Source organism: Ambystoma mexicanum, chromosome 11 (assembly GCF_040938575.1).
Source record: "Ambystoma mexicanum isolate Mex_15411 chromosome 11, UKY_AmexF1_1, whole genome shotgun sequence".
Taxonomy (NCBI): Eukaryota; Metazoa; Chordata; class Amphibia; order Caudata; family Ambystomatidae; genus Ambystoma; species Ambystoma mexicanum.
The window spans coordinates 398,094,097-398,117,068 of record NC_090934.1 but is presented as its reverse complement, the minus strand read 5'-3'; the positions used below and the strand labels follow the sequence as shown (position 1 = coordinate 398,117,068).

Genomic DNA, 22,972 nt, shown 5'->3' with positions numbered 1-22,972 from the left:
AGCGGCAAAGGTAAGCGCGAGCAAGACCGAAGACGCTACACAGAGCAGGCGAGTCCGCCAGAGCAGAATGGGTATCCCAGGGTATTTCGCTGACCGCACACAGAATTTGAACATTGTGTAGTTATGGAAAGTTAAATGCTAAAAGGATTGTTTGTGACTCGAAAGGGCAAAATAATTTGAACATTGTGGAAAATACGGAAAGTGAAATAATAATAAGCTTATTTGTGAAGCGTAAGGGCAGAGGGCCAACCCGAACCCCAATAAGAAAATAATACAAATGTGGGGAAAGCCTAAGTGAGACAAATAGATATACCAGAAAGGTATATGCTACTTGGTTGTAAAGAGGAACTATAATATATGAGAAAGTCGGGCAAGCATACAACAGACAGTTGAAAGCACAAGAAGGGAAGTCCTGGCAGGGAGTACACCAGGCAGCGTAAGAGAAGTTTTGGCAGAAGAGTACACCAGGCACTTGTAAATACATAAGGAGTCCTGGCAGAGGAGTATACCAGGCAAATTGTAAACCTACAAGGAGTGTCAAGCAGAAACAGTGGGCCTCATCACGAGTTGGGCGGTAGCCCTTAAATGCAGCGGTAACGCTATTACCTCCACAGTTAAGGGTCTGCACAATCTCGGCTTGGCAGCATTTACCTCCAGCTCTAAGCTGGGGGTAAATGCACCGCAAAATTGCCAATTTGCGGTGCAATTACTGCACGGTAATGGCTCCGAAAATTCCAATGGTCCCAATGGGAAATTGCAGTTACCGCCCAACCTGTTATCCGGCGGTAATAACGCTGGAGGGTTGGGCGGTAATGCAAATACAGTTGCAAAGTATCCCAGTCGGGGTATCGCCCAACTCGTGATGAGGCTGAGTGTTTGTTATACAAAGAAGGAACTTGTGTTAAAAGAAGGAACTTGTGTTAAAAGAAGGAATTTTTGTTAAAGAAGAACTTACAAGACTGAACGGTTTTCATTTTACAGGATTGTTGTGGGCCAAGAAAGACACAAGAAACTGTTAGACCTATAGACATTTGTGATACCAGTAAAGATTCCAGAGGAAGGGATTCACCTACTGGAATTAAGGTCCTTTCATTTTTGGGGAACATTTACGTTGGAGCTATTCTATTTTTATTTAAGAACAATTTTTGCCAACATCAGGTTAAAGACTGTTCCCTTGTCACTTTTTTATTTTGGTTGTAGTGTGAGTCAGGATAGAACATTGGGACACAAGGACAGCTTTTGATTTATGACATCCTGACAAAGACAGATCCTTAGTTTTTGGTAAGGAAACTCCTCTTAGAGCAGGGTCAGATAGGCAATTTCCCAACCAGTTTAAGTTAAATAAAAGTCTTTAACCAAAAACATGACAACTTTGCGTCCGGCTTTCATTTCTAACCCCTTCCAACACACACTGCTGACCAGCCCTCTGTCTGGTCACAAAACCTTATTAAGGAATTCCTGAAAGGATTGTTCTGGCCGTTTTCCCCTATACGGGCCTCAGCTCAAACTTGGAAACTAAATGTGGTCCTTTTTAAGCTAATGGGTCCTCCGTTTCAGCCTCTCCATCTTGCTCCATTGAAAATCCTCTCCTGGAAGATGGCATTTCTGGTAGCTATCACTTGCATTATCCTGCAAGACCAGAGATCAAACGTTTCACAAGTACTATGGACAAACCCTTCATTCATGCCAAAGGTGCCTTCAGCATTTCAACTGAATGAACCGCTTATACTGCCTGTGTTTTGTGGATTCCTTTTTCCGGCGGAACGGTCCTTACATTCTCATGATGTCACATGAGCCCTCAAGTTTTATGTGGCTTGCACAAAAGAATTCTGCCAATCATCCCAGCTGTTTGTTGTCCTTCGGACCAGTGGGTAAAGGCAAAGCCCGGGCAAAATCTTCAATTTCAAGATGGTGATCGGTGTGCATTTCACACTGCCATCAGCTGGCCAACAGGCCCCTGCCATGAGGACCAAGAGCACACTCAACTAGAGCCGTGGAGTCGACTTCAGCCTTCCTGTCCCATGTCCCCATGCTCAACATTTTCAGGGAAGCCACTTGGAGGTCTGCCCATACCTTCACAAGGATCTACTTCGTCGTCAGGAATTCCAGGGGGGAGTCTCAGGTCAGCCAAGCAGTGCTTTGCAACCTGTTCGCATAATGTGAGTGTTCCAGAGGTGAGTTTAATTGTTTCTGTTGAGCTATAGCGCCGCCGATTGGTTGTGTATATCTTTGGCTTTATAATCGTGTTCAATACGCATGTGAATCCATGAAAGATCCAATGCTGGAGAAGGAACAAGTTACTTACCTGTAACTACTGTTCTCCAGCATTGGTCTCTTTCATGGTTTCACATGCAACCCTCCCACTACCCCTCTCTGACTCTTCTTGGTTCCTACTGCTACATTATGTGCGCTTCCAAATCTGAAGATGACCACCAGGGTTGGACCTAAAGTGGACCTGTCTCATTGGCTGTGGGCAGTATGACCCAAAGTGACACTAATAGACTACTAAAGTGACAAGCAGTTTAACACTTTAAAGGTAAATGCTTTAACATTACTGAGGATTCCCAGCCTGACTGGGAATATTCAATGAGCATGTGAATCCATTAAAGGTGCCAATGCTGCAGAACAGGAGTAATCGGTAAGTAACTTGTTCCTTGTTAATGAAAGGGTTTGAACAATTGCTGTCCTCGTCGGGATAAAGGCAGCGAGAGACCACAGGTCATTGTCCTGTAGCCGTGGAATGCTGTCAGCATCTGCACACGCACCAGAAGAATTCCAAGATGGCAGCAATGCTACAAGCTGCACTTAAAGACGCGGAACAAACCAGTGAGAGAAACTTCGTAATTAGTCAATGCAAAGAGAGTCGGGTAGAAGGATTTGAATATCCGTTGGGGGGACACAAATATCAATGACGGCCCGAGCCAATCCCAAACCCCGAGACAAGTACCTAAACTCCAAAGGAACTATAAAAGAGGGCTATAAGAAGGAGGAAATGGTTGGAGGAAAGCTGCTGTGCTTCTAACCCATTCATGAATATATGGGGAAAATGCTACCTGGAAAGGATAGTACACACTTTGGCAAACCTACAGCAGTTACACTGGAGAGGTCTACACCATAGAACTAACCCATAGGAGGGCATGCATCTGGGAGAAAGCATGCCCTAGGAAAGTATAGGTACCTGAACCAAGCATAAGGAGGCTTGAAGGTGAAGGGCTTCTAAGGGTAAGAGACTCTTGGCAGAAGGGCAATATTTTCTCTGTTTGACAGGGACCCTGAATGAGGGTGAAAATACCCACTGTAGTGAATGTTGTAAAAACCCAAGGTCTGGGAAAGACCATAACTGAATGCTAAAGAATCCCAATGTGTGTGGTAAAGCTCAAGGGAAAGCAAGCAAATGATGTCCAGCGTCTGGGAGAAACCTCAAATGAATGCTGAAAGAAATCCAAGGTCTGAGATAGGCCTTGTGTGAATGTTGATGAAATTCCAGGTCTGTAGAGACCTCAAGTAAAAGGTGAAGAAACCAAAGGTCTTATAAATATCTAAACTGCGGGAAACCAAGAGTAAGTTGGAGAAACCAGAGGCTGAAGTAAAGCTGAGAAAAGGAACCTGAAACGCCTGACAACTGGGAGAGGAATTAAAAGCCACAGTGAAAGCAATTTAGTTTAAACATATTTTTATTCAATTATCAAACAATCCAATAGCATTATGCCGACATTTCAATTTGTACAATTATATAAATACTGAATTACAATTGTAGTAATTGTGATAACCAGCTAACGATCTCTAGGTGAATGTCAGGTTACAGCGTGCCCAACAAGCTCCTACATCAGATGGTGCCTCTCGTGATTTCATTTTTTCAATCGAAGTGTAAAATTTCCCCCAATAGTCTCTTGTGCGAGCAGGCAGGGGCTGTGGGCCTAACTACACATTCCTGACCATTACACCATAGTAGACATTTTAACCAGGTATTGACTTTTGACAGTGTGGCCTTCATCCAGGTTTTATTTTTAATGTCCAGTGTGCAGAAACTGAGGGCATCTTCACTTCTTTTCCCTAAGGATCCTCCTCTCAGATGGCCAGGGAAAGGCCATTGCTTTTGGATCCTGACCCTGGGCATGGATATGCGAGGGAGGATCACCTGGGTGGAGGAGACTTGGGGAGTGCGGAGAGGACGTTCTTAGGTGAGCAATGGGGCCTCATTACGAGTCTGGCGGTAACCGTTACCGCCGGATTCGTATTACCATTCCGCCTCAGTGATTGTCAGAATCAACGGGGCAACCCCGGTGACCCGGTAATTCCGGAGGCGGAATTCTGTTAATCCCCATTCCTATGGAGTCAGGACTCCATGGGAATGGGGAAGTGGAAACACCGGCACCATGCTGTAATGGTGCCAGTGTTTCCATGTCCGCCTGCAGGTGGGTGGCGTTAAACCTGGCGGGAGTGACACCTCCCGCCTGCAGGACTCTTAATCAGCCGGTCCGGAAAGAACAGTGGTGGGGGATTTACCACCACCGTTCTTTCCGGACCGGCTGATTCGCAATGAGGCCCATGGTATCCACATTTCCCTTTCACCACAAATCTTCCAACCCTCAAGCCTTTATCAGCCCTTTCCCTGTGTTTCTACCCATCCATTTCCAAAAACATACCAGTATGCTACTGGGACGAAGAAGAGAACCACTAGAACAACACAACCTCATTTTATTAATGCAGACACATCTCCAACTCATTTTGGGTACTGGGACGAACAAGAGGATACCTACAACACCACATTTGTGAAAAGAAACACTTGTCAACCCCAGCCAAGTACTGGGACGAGGAGCAAGACAACAAGACCAAAGCAGGAGTACCTCTTTGATGGTGAGCGGTCTAGGCATTTTTGGAATAAGAATGGAGGCGGTAGCTTTAAAAGCTGGAGGCCTGGAAGAAATGGAGTCACCTGTGTGAGAGCAGTCAGCTGTGGGAGAACACCAACAAACTGCTGGGTGCAGGCGGACCCGTTCGGTGTGGCGGCGTGGCACGAGAGGCTCTGGAGACCCGTTGAGAAGTTCAGAGCTTATGCAGCAGGAAGCAAAGGTACAGGACTCTGGAGACCGGTGGTGAGCCGTATGAAGGACACTGGCAGGACCGAGGGAAATAGTTGTGTGAGTCCTGCTTCGCCGAGGAAGCACTGCTGGGTGTGTGCGAGTGTCAGATCTCTCCTGGCGATGACCTGGCTTTCAGTAGCTTTAGTATGCTGTTCTCCAACTACCCAAAGGAAGAAGCCCAACAGACTAAGGAACAATCTAGGTGGCCTGATCCCCCAAGTAGGAGTGCTACTGGACACCTCTCACCCTGCCCCCCGGAACTGTTGGCTAGGAGAACACAGAAGCTACAGTAATACAAAAAAGTGGAACAGTATGTAATAAGGGAACTAACCTGACACACAACAATTGGTTAGACAGTATCTCAGCGCCCCTCCTCTTAGCTTCTGATTGAAGCTCCTGGGTGTCATGGAACCTCTGTGAATGATCCTGGTTGCCTCCCCTACTCTAATCTAATAGATCAACCTCAATACCTATGAGAATAGCACAATTGTTGGGCACCAGGATGCACAAGTCCGGAGCATTGTGGCAAACCACCGTTGCGAGATGCTAAACTCTGCTAAATGGGACTCTTTATATGAATTCGGAAATGCGCGTGGCCATTAGAGGAACGGATGCACGCAACATGACGTCACATCACTGGTGACTGGACGTGAGAAAATTATGCCAACCATGGTGTCTGGAATCCCTCAGACGCCACAGCAATCCATAGCGGGACAAGAAAGATCCCCCCAAAGTTGCGGGCATGGAGGACTGCCCCTCTGATGTTGCAGGGTGTCCTCCCACCTCCAGGTAGGCACGGCAAACACTGCTGCAGCAGCGGTGTCCACCATGGTACCCTAACAGGGAGCCACAGAAGACGCTAGGAATCGCACACAGAGAGACCCGTGGTGGCAGAGGACCTCACGAGGAGCCATAAGGCCACCGGTGAGTGCAACCAGAAAGGGGGAACACTGGGCTGGCAGGCGGTGGTAGAAATAACGCCATGGACCTTAAAGCAAGTGAAAGCAGATGAAAAGTATTTCTGAATAGCGAAAGAAATAAAACAAAGTTGAGAACATTCTTGCATCTTGAGATAAGTGAAAGAAATGTTGTGAATTGTGCTGAAAGAAAGTTTTAAACTTCATTGAAAAAATGAACAGCATTTACTGAAACCAAGTGCTAGCAAAGCCAAGAGAGCACAAAGACATGTGTGCATGATATGAGAAATCCAGCATTCGTCACAGCCAAGAAAGCTCAAAGAATTGTATATCATAAGACAAACACGCATTGGCAAGAGCCAAGAGAAAATAAGAGTTGTATGCCTGATATGACAATTCCAGCATTGCCCATAGCCAAGAAAGTGCAGAGAACTGTATATTATAAAGAAACCAGCATTGGCAAGAGCCGAAGGAACCTTAGAAAGGGTATCAAGTGCATGGTGGCCAGCCAAGCCACGCTTTAGTGTCAGGAGAGTGTGACACGTGACTTATTGTAAGTCAGAAGATTTGCACTCCTGGGGCAGGGGAACCCCCTTTATTTGATGAACTACTTTGAACTTGGGGAAGGGGAGCTGATTTCAAGCCAGGAAGCTAGAAGAACCTCTGAACTTTACTTTGAACGCTATTCCTTTTTGATGCTGACATCCCTAAACATTGTATGCAGTTAGTTATGAGGGCAAGAACTTGAACATGTTGTCTGTGTCTTACTCATGATGCCTTCACACTAGATTAGTTATTTCCAAATCGCAGTCCAGAATACTTCAAAGGAGGGACTTGACCAAGAAGTCAGCGTTCTGCATGTGTCATCTCAAACAGTCCTTGTTCTCTGGCGGTCTGAATTTTACCTTTTGTCGTGGTGCGCAGTAGCATTGATGAAGAAATTTGAACTGTATACGTTTGTGGGAGTATCACATGGATAATTTGCTAATGTGATTCAGGGTGCATTTCCAGTAGGCATCAGATAATTGTGCTCCAAGTGTGTTCTCCCACCTCCTAACAGCTAGTGGTCGCTTCATGGTGAACGGCGCAGGTTTATAAAGTATTGAAATAATATGGTTGCATCCTGATGATTTTATGAAGAAATTGACAATCGGTCTATCGTGGAGCATTCTGGATATGGAGGGTATCCTAACTCTCAGAGGATTGCAGTCTCTTCAACCAAAGTGCTTACAGATTACGCCCCCCTCCCAACTCTCCTAGGATGTCATTTGTTAGGAATTTACCCCCCTGGGGAAATATCTTCTAATTATACAAGACCCAGCTAAAACCCTTCTGGAAGGCGGTGTCGAATGTTATAGGGACTCCTCTGATTTTATGTAGAAAAATTTGCAAGGATATGCATGGGCCTATACCCAAATGTTTGTGAAGTTTCTTACACGCCCACAGAGTGGTTTCTACGGTATCAATCTCTGATGTGAGGTCACCTGTGGTTTCCACTAAGGCGCTAGTTAAATTGTTCGGGTGTCGTATAATTTTTTCAATTATTACCTGTAGCGGTTTGGGTCCGGTTGAGTACTAGTGGCAAGCTATGAGATATTATAATTCAAAGTCAGGTAAACAAAGAACGCCACTGTCTGGAGGTTGTGTACATGTCTCTCATCTTCCCTTGCGTGAGTTTGAGCCCCATATCAATTTGGCAAGGAAGCAGCACAGCCCTTTACAAGAGAATGTTGGTATTTGAACCAGAATATTTTCAAACAGGTATAGGGTCTGGGCAGGGTCACCATGCAGGCTATCAATACTTTCCCCAATAGTGTAATAGGGAGTGTGGACCACCTGGTGATCTACTGCTCAAGTTGCTGCATTAGAGCTGTGTGGTTAAAGGCTTATAAAACCGGCTGGGGTGCAAGCTAGATGCAGAACCAGATAGTGTGCCCATTCCTGTCGCCATAGGAGGTTACCTGTATGTTTAGTACTGTCAGTAAGAGGGAAAATTTCAGATTTGACTGGGTTGACTCTCGAGCCAGATGAAGTTACGTCCCTTAACAGGGGTTCCAAGTTGTCATGTGGATTCTTGAAGTATAGCATTGTCATCTGCATACAGTGACACAAACGCTTGAATGCCGTAGAAGTTCACCCCTCTGTCAATGTGCCTTTCCCATAGGGTGCTGGCCGGGGGCTCTATAGCAACATCAAATAACAGGAGAGACAGCGGGCAGCCCTGGCATATGCCCCAAGCTATCCAGAAGAGGGTTGATGCTATGCCATCTCTACTGAATCTTGCACTGAGGTCTATATATAGCAACAATATCATGGTCATGAAATTCTGTCCTATTCCTATCTTCGGGAGCACAGAAAATAAGTAGTTCCACTCTAGCGTGTTGAATGCTTTTTTCATGTCTAGTAGGACCGACACTTATGAAATGTCCAGCGAGATCTGGTATAATATTGCAAAAAACCTACAAAGATTTTGTTTGGTTGCCCTACAAGGAATAGTACAATGTCAGACATTAATGGTAATAATGTGCGCACCAGCAATTTAGCGAAAATCTTATAGTCCACATTCAACAAAGAAAAAGGTCTGTAGGAGGAGCAGCCCTTGCTGTCCTTTCCAGGTTTCAATAGTACTATGATATTGACTTCAAACAGTGTGGCCGCAAGGAGACTGTGTTAATTTTGTTCTGCAGTAATGGGGCAACCTAGCCATTCCCTTTAGTTATCATCTAGCATAGCAATATTAAACCATCTAAATAGTCTGATATCTGTTGTCGAGGAAGCATGCAGGTTGGAATACAAGGTTTTAAAGCATTTGTTTATTGCACTAGAGGTTGTTAAGTGCCTACCATCTGAGTGTCCTATTAAGTCTATAGTTTGCAGCCATGTTCCTGTGTTAGGATGATCTTGCCTGGCCTTTTGAGAATTGCCGTATTTCGTGGCGCTGTGCTTGCCATGTAGGAAATTAACTTCACAATTTGCCAGTTCCTGAAATTTCTCTTTGGATGTTGCTATAGTATGTGTTGTGTGGTGACAGTGTGTTTGATCATTTTCCCCTTCTAGGTTCTTCATTTCACTGTCTAACTCGGTTTTATTGCTGTGAATAGTTTTCAGTATATAAACTTTGAAGGACTCCCAGACTGTACCGAAATGTACTACTGATTCTTCCTTATGATCGAAAAAGTCTAGATTTTCACTCTTAAGAGGTGTAATGAAGTTTAGGTAGTGGGTTGAATTACTTTTAAATCTCCAGGGTGGGCATGACATGCTTGGGTTAACCATTAACCAGCGCCAGATGGCAGGCTCTCGGCTGGCAGCTCCCACTTGGTCAACACCAGTGCCTCGGCCGCACTATGCACGTCGACACTTGATGAGTGTCTTAGGGATCAGTGGGCAGCAGCCCGAGGTCTAAACAGCAGTTCCTGCGTCCCATGGAAACACAGCACCAAATCTCGTCAACGCCAGCACCTTCGTACAGGATTTCATGATAGGATATGCGAGGCTTGAGCTCCTTGATTAGACCACATGTTGGTCGTGGTCTGCTAGTACAAAGCAGTAAGACTGAATTAGAGTCCATCATGACAGTAAACCCTTGAAAGAGCTTTCCCAAGAGCATTTTTGGTTGTTACATTAGGATTGGATATTTCAGAGTATGATCTGTGAACTCTTGTTAACCAAACCTTGGAATAATTATTTTGAAAGCTTGGGATAGCCAGCAGGCTAAGGACTTGGGCCCACCCCCAGATATTTGTGAAGATTAGGAATTTAGACTTTCTGTTGGTCACATCTTTTGGACATTGTTTAGTAGAATGGGCTGTCACAGGAGGAACAAGGACTCTTTGGAGTAGGTTAAGTGGTTTACGATTTCCACACTTATTCATGAAGGTGTTTGACACCTACCTAAAGAAGGCTCCACTTTGTGTTGCCCCATCCATGGCTTTGTTGCTTTATGAACACCCTTATTGTTTATAGACCTGTTCCTAGTCCCTCTAGGTGTTTTAGAGTGACTTGTGTCATTGCTTGGCCTTACCTCAATTATTAAACTTTTCATTCTGGTGTGCCATGAATAGTCTGTGCATAATTGGTTCTTGGCTCTCAAATTCCTGTTCTTCCCATTGCGAGACCATAAGTCCCATCACACCAGTCTGACAAGCATCCTGAGCATCCTTTTCCTTATCTTTCCCTGTTAACCCAAAGTGTTCAATGATGTACCCTTGAGTGAAGCATCATCAGAGGTAGAAATATCATTTGTGCTTGAAAAAGAATGTTTTGAAGGGTCAGGGTGCTATATTTCCTGCTGTTTAATCAAGCAGCTGGCTCTGTGGCTCCACTCATTGGTGGCACTCTTTCTATAATCCTAATGGGATACAGCTTGCTCATTCGTATGAGTGGAATATGGATTTGTCCACATGTGGTCATGGCTTCTGCCTGCCTCGGGAGGCTAAGGCTACAGTTGCCACAACCAGTTCTGACCTGCTTGTGAGTGGTAACTGGGATTCAAGCCCAAGTCAACACCTGAGAAAAAAGTCAGAAAGAAACCATGAGTGAGGCAGACCCCAATTGTTTTGTGGGTTCCAGAATACTTGAATGGATGCAACCCAATGATTAATGCTTCTGTTCCTTTCCCAGCCTGAATACCTTTTAATGCTGAGGTTCTAATCCTTTACCATGTGATGCCTAGGGACAAACCCTGATGAATAGCCAACTGAAAGACCGATCGCCAGGAGGCCCTGCATGAACCAACAAACTGACAAGACCCTTCCTGATTATGAATCTTTGCCCCGGTACCAACTGTATCGAACCTCCCATTGTCTGAGAGAATTGGGCATAGTGTTTTCTTCCTTTGATCGGTGGGACCAGTCAAATTTCAAGCCCTCAAGGAAGCCTTTCTATCTTGTCTCTGTGTTAGGGAAGATTGTATGCGGCTTTCCCTCCATAGACATTCATGGAACACCCAACCTTTTGCTACTGTTTTTAACCTGTTCTGATTTTTGGAGGCCAGTGAAGCCTTTTTACTTTACTGGCCTTGCTAAGTTCATCTGTTTTGGGTGGCACTGATCAGTCCCTGTGGCTGTCAGCGCAGGAGAACTCTTATTTCCATAGTATAATTCTCTGTTTCTTTTTCCCTGCGCACATAGCCTTCTGTGAAGTGTGGTTGGGACACTGTGTCCTTGTAGCTTTGTTATTTTTAACTTTTTGGTTACTAATATGAGCTGTCCAGGATGGGCTGGTGGCAGTGGATACTTTGAACCGCTTTCATTTTTGTTGCCTCTTGCATTTTTGCATTTTACCACTTAATGCCATACGGAGTACCATATACTCTAAAATGATTCTGCCATAAGATGTTTGCCTTGTAGTTTGGCCTTCTTCCTGCTCTCGAAAAGCCAGAATTGCCATATGTGGAGGCCTTTCAGTCTGTGTTTGTGGCCGGATGTGTGGGATGTGACTATTTGGTTCCACTCCAAATCAATGCCAAAGTTTGTCTGTTTTTGGGAAGATGTGTTCACGAGAGTGTGTCCAGGTTTGGACAGCCTCTGGCAGTTTGAATATTGCAGATCCCTTACCATTAGGACTCCAACTCGGATCCTGGGTACAAGAGTGACTCCTGCCGCCATTCTTGAGATTACCGTTGGAGCCAAGACCCCTATGAAGACGTGCATCCTGCTAAAGACCCTTAATTTGTCATTGGAAGCAGCAGCACTTTCTTCAAACTTCCCGGCGAAGCCCTGTTCCTTCGCTGATCTCCTGAAGGCCTTTATCGGTGCTTCGACCCTTGGACCAGTGGCGAACAACCAGTCTCTACTTCTGCTTGAGGATCATGTCCTTGGAAGCCTTGGGAAGAGTCCCAGAATTATCCTGTGGTCTGATCAGCTTTACATTTCTCTCCCTTGTTGCACAAGTTGTCATCCTCAGTTGTGCCTTCCGATGCCGCAGAGCCTCGACTTCCTAAACAATAATTCCCTTGTAGTTGCAGCTCTGCTCTACAAGAGGGGCCTAGTTGGAGCAGTTTCTTTCTTTGCGCCACAAAGATAGACTCCCGCCTTTTCTTTGAAGTGGTAATTTCTGATCGCCACCTGCATCGTGTCCTGGTAGTCCTCTGAGGATCTCGCCACAGTGATGGTTTTTCCTTCAGTCCGGTAGATGTGTCCAGGACTGATCCATCGGAACACGAACTAGCCAGCACCAAAAACCTGACAGCAGAAAAAGTGATCTATACATATAAGACCTTCTGCACCTACCTTCATAGGAACCAAGGTATGAGAAAAGGGGGCCCAGCAATTTTAGGAACGTCTGCAGTGGCCCCTGATTGAATCAGCATACAAGGGGTGAGTGAACATACATATTCCTACCCCCTACCTCCATAGGTTTTAACAGCAGTAAAGTCCTTATCATACCTCTCCCTTGCCTGACTGTGAGCAGTGGAGTTCTGGACAAGGATCCTGCCGAAGGCTTCACGTAGGGTGGTCAGATAGGGAGAGAGACTGCTAAGAACCTTTCTTCAATTGTTATCTAACTTTGAGAGACACTTACAAACTGCCTGTTGGCTTTGCCAACTGTTGTTCAGACTATTAAAAAGATTCATAGCCCTCTGAAGAAAACTACATTGGAGTCTGCACTAGGCGCCATCTTGTCATTTTGAAGGATTTGGATGTTGTTTTTAACTCCTTAATTTTCAGCATATTACTTTTCTAACTAATGATTACTTACCGGGTTCTTTAATTCACTTGCTTTGCTATCCTACTGTATTCTGAAACTGAGTTAATTGTATTCTAAAAGCAAAGTGTTGGTGCTCTTAGAAGAGCACAACAAAGTGAATCTGTATATAACAGTAGTGAATGTTTTAGTGCGTTTCTTACCTTTGGGGTTTCATTGCCTAGAGATTGTCTAAATAAATAATTTGATACATTATGCCTAGGATTTCAGTGTTTATTTTATTTATTTATTTTACTCCCAGTGTTGTGTTTCCAGTGTCTTCAAGTGTTTTCAGAATCTGTGTTTATTTGTGTTTTCCTGTTTGACCCAATTAAAAAATCACAGACATAAAAACACAAATATTCTTATTGTTTTATTGCATGCATAACTAGGGTAATATCTCTCAGAGCAAGATGTAATGAACACATTCTGGAGAATAAAGATGAATGTGTTAATCCATTAATATGTAACATTTCTACATGTCAATATTATCGTAGTAAATCGTGCAATACATTTTCAGGGACTCTTTGCCCATCCTTGCCCTTTCTTTTCTTCCCGTGAAGACATTGGGCCTCATTACGAGGAAGGCGGTAGAGGGTTAACGTCGCCGGTAGAGCTGCCGGCCCCGTTAACCCTCTACCGCCTCATTACGAGGTCTGCTTGCGGGTCCCTCTAAGGACGCTTGGTGAAAAAATATTCCTTTATCTGCTGGAAGCAGGCAGCTGGTGCCCCTATGGCCGCGGACCCTGGTCAGCGGCACACACCTCCCATGCCTCGGGCCGGCCCTGTGTGCCACAGATGTCTGTAAGCGGTTACTAGCCTGCCATGCATATATGTTGCTATTAGTGTGACAGTGTACCTTCACCTGCCGACGGATGTTAGATATGGCACTGCACTGGGAGAAATATTGTTTGTCATCCAGATTTATGGCTTTCCTTTTTAAGCCGACAGGCAGTGGACACTTTTCAGCACTCTCCTCTAGACAGATTTGGCATGCTCAAAGGAGGGATCTTTCACTGGCAGGATGAGAGAAAAGAAAGTTGCTGACATGTGCTGCAGAGAGACTGGCAAGAGATCAAAGGACCTAATGAAAGAGTGTTACAATTGGGAGCACCACCTCCTCACCCTGCGGAGTCCATGGGAGTGCTCTGGGGCAGGGTTTTTAATGCTTCCCTCTCCCAGGAACAATGAAACTGCTGGGAGCACACGGAGCGCAGCTGAAACCAGTGTTTTCCGGGTTCCCCAGAGAAGAAAGAAAACAATCTCGAGCAACGTTTGCCGGGCAATTTTGGATTTTACCGAAAGTCGGAAAGCCTAATTATGCCTAACTTGTATTATAAAGAGTGTTCTCTGTGTGCTAAACTGAACCCTTCACCACTCTGACACTTAATATGTCTAAGCCTTGCTGTTCAGCCACACTACCCATATAGTTTAGCACAGTTCACCAGAACCGGATGGGTTCTCATCTGTCAACAAGGGCTGATTCTGACAATGAAATGTATTACCCCCAATCATCTATCTGATATAGATAAGTGCACCGGACCAAAAGCCTTCCAAATCCTGTGGTTGCTACAACCAGAGACACTAAAATACAACAAGTATAAAAAACTAACATCACATTAGAGTAACGTCCGCACTCTAAATAGTATGCCTTCTACCTGAAATTCCATTGGTGGACACAGTCTGTCTCTTCTGCCATTGGAGCAGCACTTCCAATGAATGAGACAGCTGCACCGCATTTAGGCTACAGCAGTTCTTCTTGAGCAAACCAGGGTGTAATGTGTCTCCATAGCAGTCGTGCTTCCTTGATGGTAGCTCCACCGGAACCACTGTTAGACCACCATAACTCAGGAACTGTTGCTCTTGACTTCATGGGGCCTGAGTATCAGTTGTAAAGTAGCTGTAAATGCCAGAGGTTTGTGGTCGCAAGTTTACCACCACTCGCTTCCCTTCAGATAGGTGTCAGAGTGGTCCCATAGAAAGGATGCATCTTCATCATTGGCCCAGTCTTTCACATTTGGTCCTATACTTGTTACCACTGCGAAACGTGCAGCATCAGGACCAATACCCCACTTGACCAATCAGAATCCTGTCCCTGTCTCACACGATTTTCTATTCAATACTAAGCCTCGGCTTGAGTGATGAGAAGTACTATGAAAGCCTGGGGGCAGCCTATTGGAAACTTATTTTCCAAAGATTCTGGTCGACCTTGAATTGTACCGACCTGACAGGGTCTCTCTGACACTTAAATCTTTCTAAACTGAACTAACCTTTAGAGTACTGTTTTGTCAGGGGTCCACCGGATTCCGTCGGGTGGTCTTAGTGGGAAGGAGTATGCAGGGCGCACTGCTCCTAACTAAGACCTAAACATACACCTTGTGACAGTAAACAAGCACATTTTAGGATGTATATATGTCTGAAGAACACTCAAAGGTTTAATTACCTGTAACCTGCGCGTGCCAACATTCTTAATGACCTTTTACAACATAAAAATATATGTTCATAATGCTCTATAGTCTTTCCTATTCTTGAAAGTGTTAATGTTCCCACTGCATTCTTTTCTGCCATGCTAGCCTACAACTGCCACTGAGCATATGAGCACTTTAGGATAGTCTGTTTAGCTAAGTTCAGGAAGGTAACACCAGACCCTTAAAATAGGGCTTGGAGACCCCTAACACTCGTAATGTTTTCTTAATTAATTTCGCGTTGCTAATCATGAACCCTGCTCTAGTAACCACTCAGTCTGAATCTGGTCTAACAGTTTTTTTTGTCCTACAGAGCTTCCTTGAGATGGTGGCAAACGCAACTGGGATGAAGGAGGTTTCTTTAGAATCCATCTGGAGTGTTTATGATACTCTCTTCTGTGAGGTCTGTGTTTCATTACCTGGAATACACTTTCAAGGCTCTGTCACCTTTGACTGCTCTCTTATGCTTTCTTGAGTGCAAATAGGTAATACGTTTGCTTGATGTCTCTTTCTTTTTAGAAGCAACACAACATGAGCATGCCCCTCTGGGTCACCAGTGAGGTCTTTAAGCGCCTGGAAGACCTAAAAAACTTCAGCTTCAGATTCCTCTTTGGGATCTACCAACCAGTGGAGAAATCTCGCTTGCAAGGGGGTAAGTCAACATGCCTGTGAAAGGTAGTGAGCTAGGCACATCTGCAAGGGTTGAGTTGTGTGCCCTTGGTGGGGAGGGGAGTGGAGGCGCTGTTGATAGTACAAGACCGTGAAGTGGTGTAAGACTTGGGCACCTGCAAGAAAGTGTGTCCTGCTTTTGTGCATGGTGGCGTGTGGGGGGAAAGTCAGGTGCACCTGCAGTGGATTGAGTTTGCTATGCTTTTCCCACCATACACTAGCCTGTGGCTTATTTATCAGTGCAAAAAGCAGTGGTGAGGGGGTGCACCCCTGAATAGTGCTCCTAGAGAGCGTGAAATAATATTAGTGCAAACTATTGGTTCAGTGTATAACCGCTGTACTAACCGGAGGAACCAGGAACCTCTTCCCCTTTCACAGATTGAACAGAATCTTAAATTAAAAGTGCCTTTCTAGTGAATCAAATGTATTTTCATCATATAATAAGACTGTCACTGTATAGTGGTTAGTGTTAATCAAATGGGCATGTTAGACCTTCGGTGCAGTTTTAGATTGAGTGGTTCTGCGTGGTATTAAAACGAGCTTCTCAGGAAATACAAATGCAGGTAAAAAAGGGGCCAACCTGTAGGCCAGAACCTTAGCCATTCATTTATTGCCTAATTACGGATGGGATGCATGTCAAGGTAGGTGTGAGGTATTGGGTGGGTGTAGTGGTTGTGGGGGTTTGGTGGATGTAGGGATAGACCTGTCTATGATTGGGTGATTGTGGGGCTACAGGATTGTTTTTCGTAGCAGCTTCTGTGCAGAATGGAAAGGGTTGGGAGAATGTATGGATAAAGGGGTGGAGAGGGTTTTGAATGGATGGTACAGTAACTTTTGTGCATCAGTAGTATACTGATGCAGCCACTGGAAGCCTCTGGTCATCATTTTGAACCATTTAATGATAAGGTGCTTGACTAATCCGTGCTGGAGTTAGTTGGCAGTTGTTTATTGTTCAATACCACAAACTGATAAATGGATGGTGGAAAGTGATTAACCCCATCTCCCGTCCCACCATACTCATGAAATCTTGTTCCCGAGAAGTGGATGGGATGGGAGCATAATACACAGCGGTATTAAAATCTAACCAGCGATATGCCTGTGAGCACGTGCATGCATTCTCTGTGTGCATACCATTTCTTATAGATGACCGCGGATCCAATTGCCAGTTAATTTCCTTGTGTGGCCTTGGCAGAGTATTACTTGACACTTGCTTGATTGCACTCCAACTTGTTTCTGTTTTTTCCACCTGTGCTTATACCCAGAAAAACTGGGTGTGCTTCCTGCGGCTCCTGTGTGTGTTCCAGTTTAGACACACCCGGCCTGTGCTTGGAGTATTTACGGCTGGGCCATACCTACATATGAGACACTTTGTTTCTCAAACTGGCACTCCAGTCTTTCCAACTTGAAAGACATCTTAAACCAGGTTCCTTGAGTGAGCTGGTGGGGTTCATGGAAAAGAAGTGTGTCAGGATGTCTACTCCACTATTTCACAGGTACCCTGCCCTGCTGACAGGTTTACTACATATTTGCAGGTAGGGAGCTATTCAAAGAGCTCTAACAAATGCTAGTCACCACGTGCTACCAGGTGGAAACCTGAATTTCTCTTTGGGCCTAATTCTGGTAACTCTACTTTGCAATCTGAATACAGGGTGCATCAGAGGTGGTACACAAGCAGTCGGAAAACAGCCATAAGACTAAACGCAACCTCGTAAGGGATCCTACCCAGTTATTTTCTGAATGCATAACTCTTCTACGCCTGGCAGCAAGCTTCTTCCTCTGGGACATCACCACTGCTGCACCAGGCCTGCTCACAGAAGCCGCTAGAGTAGCCTCGCCAATGGTAGTGTCACTGCAAATACAGATTTGATCATGTGTTGCACACATAAATCTACAAGTAGTGCATTTGCACAGTGTTGACCTAGGCACAGTATCGCAGCATATGCGTATGGATCAATAAAAAAATGGCAGGAAAGCCTGACAAGACCTCAACTGCTTTAATCTCAGTTCGTAAGAGAACAAAGCCAGCAGTGCCTGCATGTAGGGCTCCTAGTCCAAATAACTTGGAGCACCAGTCTTCCATGGGTGCCGCTTCACAAAGTGTTGAGGTGCATTTCCCAAAATCATCCATTGGGAGGAGTTGAGAGGCCACCCTATTATGCTGAACAGGGAAGACGCTGAATGTTTAGCGAAACCCAATTAAGGGTAAGAAGCAAGGCTTAGTCTCAGGAAGGGTGTGAGAGGTATTCTAGGGCTACAATGAGTCCACACATAGCAATACTAATAATTATAGTTAGACAGATAATTATACAAATATACAATAGTTTATTGTAAAACTTTTAGTCAAATATTGTCACACAATCCTTTATATGAATTCAAACTTAGGATATCTAGACTAGCATTTGATTCAATGACCAAGGAAACTCATGTAAGTACTCGGATACATTAGAAATAGAAAAAACACTTCAGTGTAATCATAGAACAGCTTACCTGGCTCTAATAAAGTCCACCCTAAGATGGGTTGGGAGCTTGTTCCCAAAAGTAACCAGTTCCAAAGTATATACCTCACAGGTAGGTTCATGAAGAGATTGGCAATGACAATGGTTGTTTATTAATGATCAAAAAGTTAATGTTCAGGAAAGTAAACTCTGTCAGGTCCAGTCCTTAGATTAGTCCTAGGAAGGAATTCTCGACCAGGCCTCCACTGACCAAAGTCAGGAAAGAGTGCTTTACATCTTTTCGACATACTTCATACTTATGTTACTGCCACTTTGCTTCTTTTCTATTAGTTCGGTATTCAAAAGGTCAATTTCTTGCCAGCAGGTGGTTACGGATCGCTCTGAGATTCACAACACACAAGTGAACTCACCGGGTTTGCTGTGCGCATCCGCTCGCCTCGCTACCTTTGGTTTCTTGGCTTCTTCTGCTCCGAGCGACGTGGAAAACAGTCTCACCTGGTTTTTCATGACCTGTGCTGAGCAAAACAAGACTGTTCCGTGCTCGAGTGTCTGCATTGCTGGGGGGAAGGCTTCTTGGCTTCACGCTTCCCGCCGCGCTACCTCTGCAAACACGATCTTCAGGGGGCAAGCTTGTAAAAATAACGCTTCCCGCTGCATGACCTCTGCAACCACAATCTTGTATAATTAACGTTTCCCGCTGCACAATCTCTGCGCCTGAGGTCTCTGAAAGAAAAGAAGCTCTCAGAACCAGGATCCATACTGCAAGCCACAGAGGATCCGCTGTCTCCACGCTCCTTCAGATGCAACTTCTGTAATGTGAAGTCCCTGCAGCCACTCAACCTTCCACTTCTACTCTTCTCTATGGCTTGCACCTGAGTGGGCCGTTTATGCCTCCCAGTTTCCCATAGGTGTGGGTCATTAGCCCTGTTACCCTGCATCTGGCAAACTAGGGCCTCTGAATTCTTCTTCTTCGTCCCAGTTCTTTTAGCATTATGGCACTTGAAGTCCCCATTGTTCAAGTTGCTTATTTAAAGGGGTTAATTATTCCCACCTTCATCATTATCCTTAATTATCCTCTTTAAAGGAGTTTCACAAGATTCTGCTGTATGGTTTGGTTCTATAGGGGAAGTAGGACTCTCAGAATCGAATTAGTTAACATTTGAAGTTTCAACTTTAATGTCCCTCTGCTGAACATGGGAGCTTTCACCACTACATTTATTCTTACTCCCAAGATAGGGTTGGTGAGAAAGGATTTTACCATTGCCTACACAAATAGTGTTGGGAAAGAATAGCTCATCTGATAGCGAGCCATTACATATTTAGGAATACTGATTTTCCCTCCTCTGAGGATGAAAAGTACTACGCCATTCCCAACAGAGTCCTCCCGCTCCCTTGGGGACCTTCTCCTCCCAGGTGATCCTCCCAGCTAATACCACCCCCAGGGTCAAGATCAGGAAGCGGCTGCCTTCCACTGAGAGGAGACTTTAGTTAGGGATTTTGTGAGGACTATGCAGGATTCGTCACAGAAGGCCAAGAACAAGCAAAAAAACCTTTACTAGCCATTTGCAGTAAATGGAAACGTAAAATCCAAAAATGACAAAAAATAATCACTGCTGCCTTCAGCTTGTTTTGGGCACATTGTAGAAGTAACCAAAAAGTCATTATATAAAATGATCTAAGGATACAAAGTCTCCTAACTGCACCTCGCTGGAAGGTGATGTGTGCAATTGTAACAATACAGGAAATTCACAAAGAGAGCCTCTCAGTACTGATAGTCTTAGGGACTAATACTGTTCCCCATAAGAATGAGCAATGAAACAAGGGAAGTAAGGCAGAAGGATATGGGAGGAAAGCAGCAGCAAAAAGAAAATCTTTCCTAACAAGAAGTACCAGTGGAAGAAGCAGCTCTCTAATGGAGGACTCCACCAGCAAAATACTGTGCAGGGAAAGCTGTGGGTTAACACTGCTTTTCGGCCAGTGCCTCGGCCAAGGGCAATGTGATAGCCAATGTGTTTGGGGCCCTCACCTCTTGACATACATCACTCACTGCTTTACCACTGGCCTGACCCATTTGCACAAGGTATCATGCATTGTCCTGTACTGCACCAGGTTATTCACAGGGGCTCTACTTCCTTTCTCATCCACAATATAAGGACATAAGATTTTATTTTCAAAATGTAAACGACTCATTACTTCACCTGCGATGAGGCCCTTATATAGGGACATTCTCCTACTTCCCATCTCCTTCCCTCCACACTTATGGGGTCTCTCCGGAAAAAGAAATGGAGGTGAGACTATTGCACAGTGGCATTATTTAAAATTGTGCCATGTCCTTGAACAACCATGCCCCCACACATGACCTTCCTCATGCATTCTCCTGCTATCAATCGGCAGGTTTTCTTTTCATGCGGTCATCGCAGGAGCATTGCATGGAAGCTGCGCATTTGCACATACTAAATGTGTGTTTTCTGACTTTTTGTAGCCTCCCATTCCTGAGGATTTAGACAATACTTTCTGTGCAGGCACCTGTGTCTAGGGTGTCTCTGATGCCTCCATCGTTCGGCAGCCTGCGCTGCATGTGACACACTTTCCCATAGTGTGAATTGTTTCTTGGTTGAATGACCAAGAAGATTGGTAAGAAAGACCTCTTGTGCAGATGCACAAACCCAATATAGTTTCTTACAATCCAATATAGTCTCTTGGTTAGCATAAAGCATAGGACCAAAAAGCTTGTATGGATAATAAACAAATGATCATAAATTGTTCATAAAAAAGAAGAGACAAAGGCAAATAAACGGGTCCAATGCATTTTGGACTAGATTCCTTCTTCAGGGACCATAATCTAAAATCAATACAAAAAACCATGAATAAACTAAATAGGTACACAATAATACAGTCCAGACTTATATTTAGTGAATACGTTGAGGGAAAATGTAGTTTTTCCTAACTGCCTGTCATCCAGCTGTTTCAATCTTTTGCAAATCTGAAATGGATTTATGACTAGTTCTTCACTGAGCCAAGGCGTAAGATTAATGTCACCACTACTTGATAATTGTACAACTGATAACAATTCATACCTATATCATCACTTGAACTCCATCGAGAGTTCCAACACAATGTTGTCAAACAACCAGCTACTGCACCCTCAAACACAATAGTTTGATATAAGAGGATATCCGTAAAAGACCGGGTAAAGTCTATAATAGCCACCATAGTAGAGAGATGAAATGGGTTGGCTTACCTTGTGTGTCAAAGCCAGTGATGTGGAGTAACGTGCTGTAAACCTCCCGTGTGTATGGGACCCGTGTATATACCATACAACCATACATCAGGCAAAAGGGCAGATTGCGTGCACATGCCATGACGTCATGACAGTAGTACGCCCAGCAGCCATTTTGCCTCATTCTGTACACAATGGATGTCGTATTCTTTGTATGTGTACCCCAATACAAAATTAATTAAAAGGTAAACCAACCAGAAAAAGTGGTGTACCATGCAGGAATTACACTGCTACTGTATTCTCAATGTACATAGGGAAATTATGATAGTGTGCTTTGTAAAGAATTAGGCAATATGAAAAACGTTAATGTAAACCTGGACAATATTATCTATCGGACACTAATGATAAGCCAAAATGGCATAAACATTCGTACCATTGATGACAGTATGAATGTTGCGCGCATGTTCATATTGCAATAATTACAACTTGGAAACGTACAGCTTTGTTCATAGTGATGTTATATGAAGCAAGGAAAATTGCACTGAAGTTGAACTTAACATGTTTTTATACACACAGGTTTTATCATAATGGTAGATTGCAAAGCTGCACGTTTCCAAGTTGTAATTAATGCAACATGAACATGTGTGCAACATACATACTGTCATTAATAGTACAGGTACAGATGTCTATGTAATTTTGCAATATAACTATGTCATGCATATTGTCACCAATGTTACAGATATCAATGGATATTCGCCATACTTCTTCAGTTTTGTCTGATATACAACTTATCGTTACTGTCCGATAGATAATATTGGCCATGTTTACATTATCTTTTTCCATATTCCCTAATTTTTTAGCTTACTTTATCATAATTTCCCTATGTACTGTGATGAATCCAATGGAGTCAACGCAGATTCCCCAGTGGTAACCTCCTCACATGTGGCCATGGTACGGCAGCCGCTACCTGATTCTGACCCTGGCGGTGGCTATATGAGGGAGGATCACATGGGAGGGCATAGCCACTTGGAAGATGTCATGGCTTCATTGGATAAGGCGCGGTATCTCTCATTTCCCCATGAGGAAAACTCTGTTGCCCAAGACCCTGATGGCCTATTGCCGTACATCTATTGCTCCATTTAGGAAAAGTGAGGAAACCATTTTCCAGTACCCTTTAGGTCAAACTTCCATCCCTGACCTAAAGAGTAAAAGTTCCAAAAACATCCCTTTCAAATACAGTTTTCCTTCAGGCAGAACTGATCTTCCATGTGGACTCAGTAAGAAAGACATTTCAAGAATAATGCATCAGAAATCATCAATGGAGTTTTATCCCCACAACCACCTAAATCCTCAGTTAGTATCAGTGGACTTCAATTCCCACAACTACTTGTTACGCTAGGCACACCGAATACAATCAGATGCAGTAGAAAGATTAGAATGACTTACCAAAGCTGCAATGTTCAAATAGTTGTGA

The 22,972-nt window shown here is 44.3% G+C and overlaps 1 protein-coding gene across 1 annotated transcript in view; it reads left to right on the top strand.

Moving 5' to 3' along the window:
- The window catches only part of ACP2 (acid phosphatase 2, lysosomal), a 714,504-nt gene that overhangs the window by 488,910 nt on the left and 202,622 nt on the right, over positions 1 to 22,972 (top strand). Inside the window, exons 6-7 of the mRNA XM_069623159.1 lie at positions 15,467 to 15,556; positions 15,673 to 15,805. Coding sequence (XP_069479260.1) covers positions 15,467 to 15,556; positions 15,673 to 15,805 — 223 coding nt within the window. The remainder of the gene's footprint in view (positions 1 to 15,466; positions 15,557 to 15,672; positions 15,806 to 22,972) is intronic.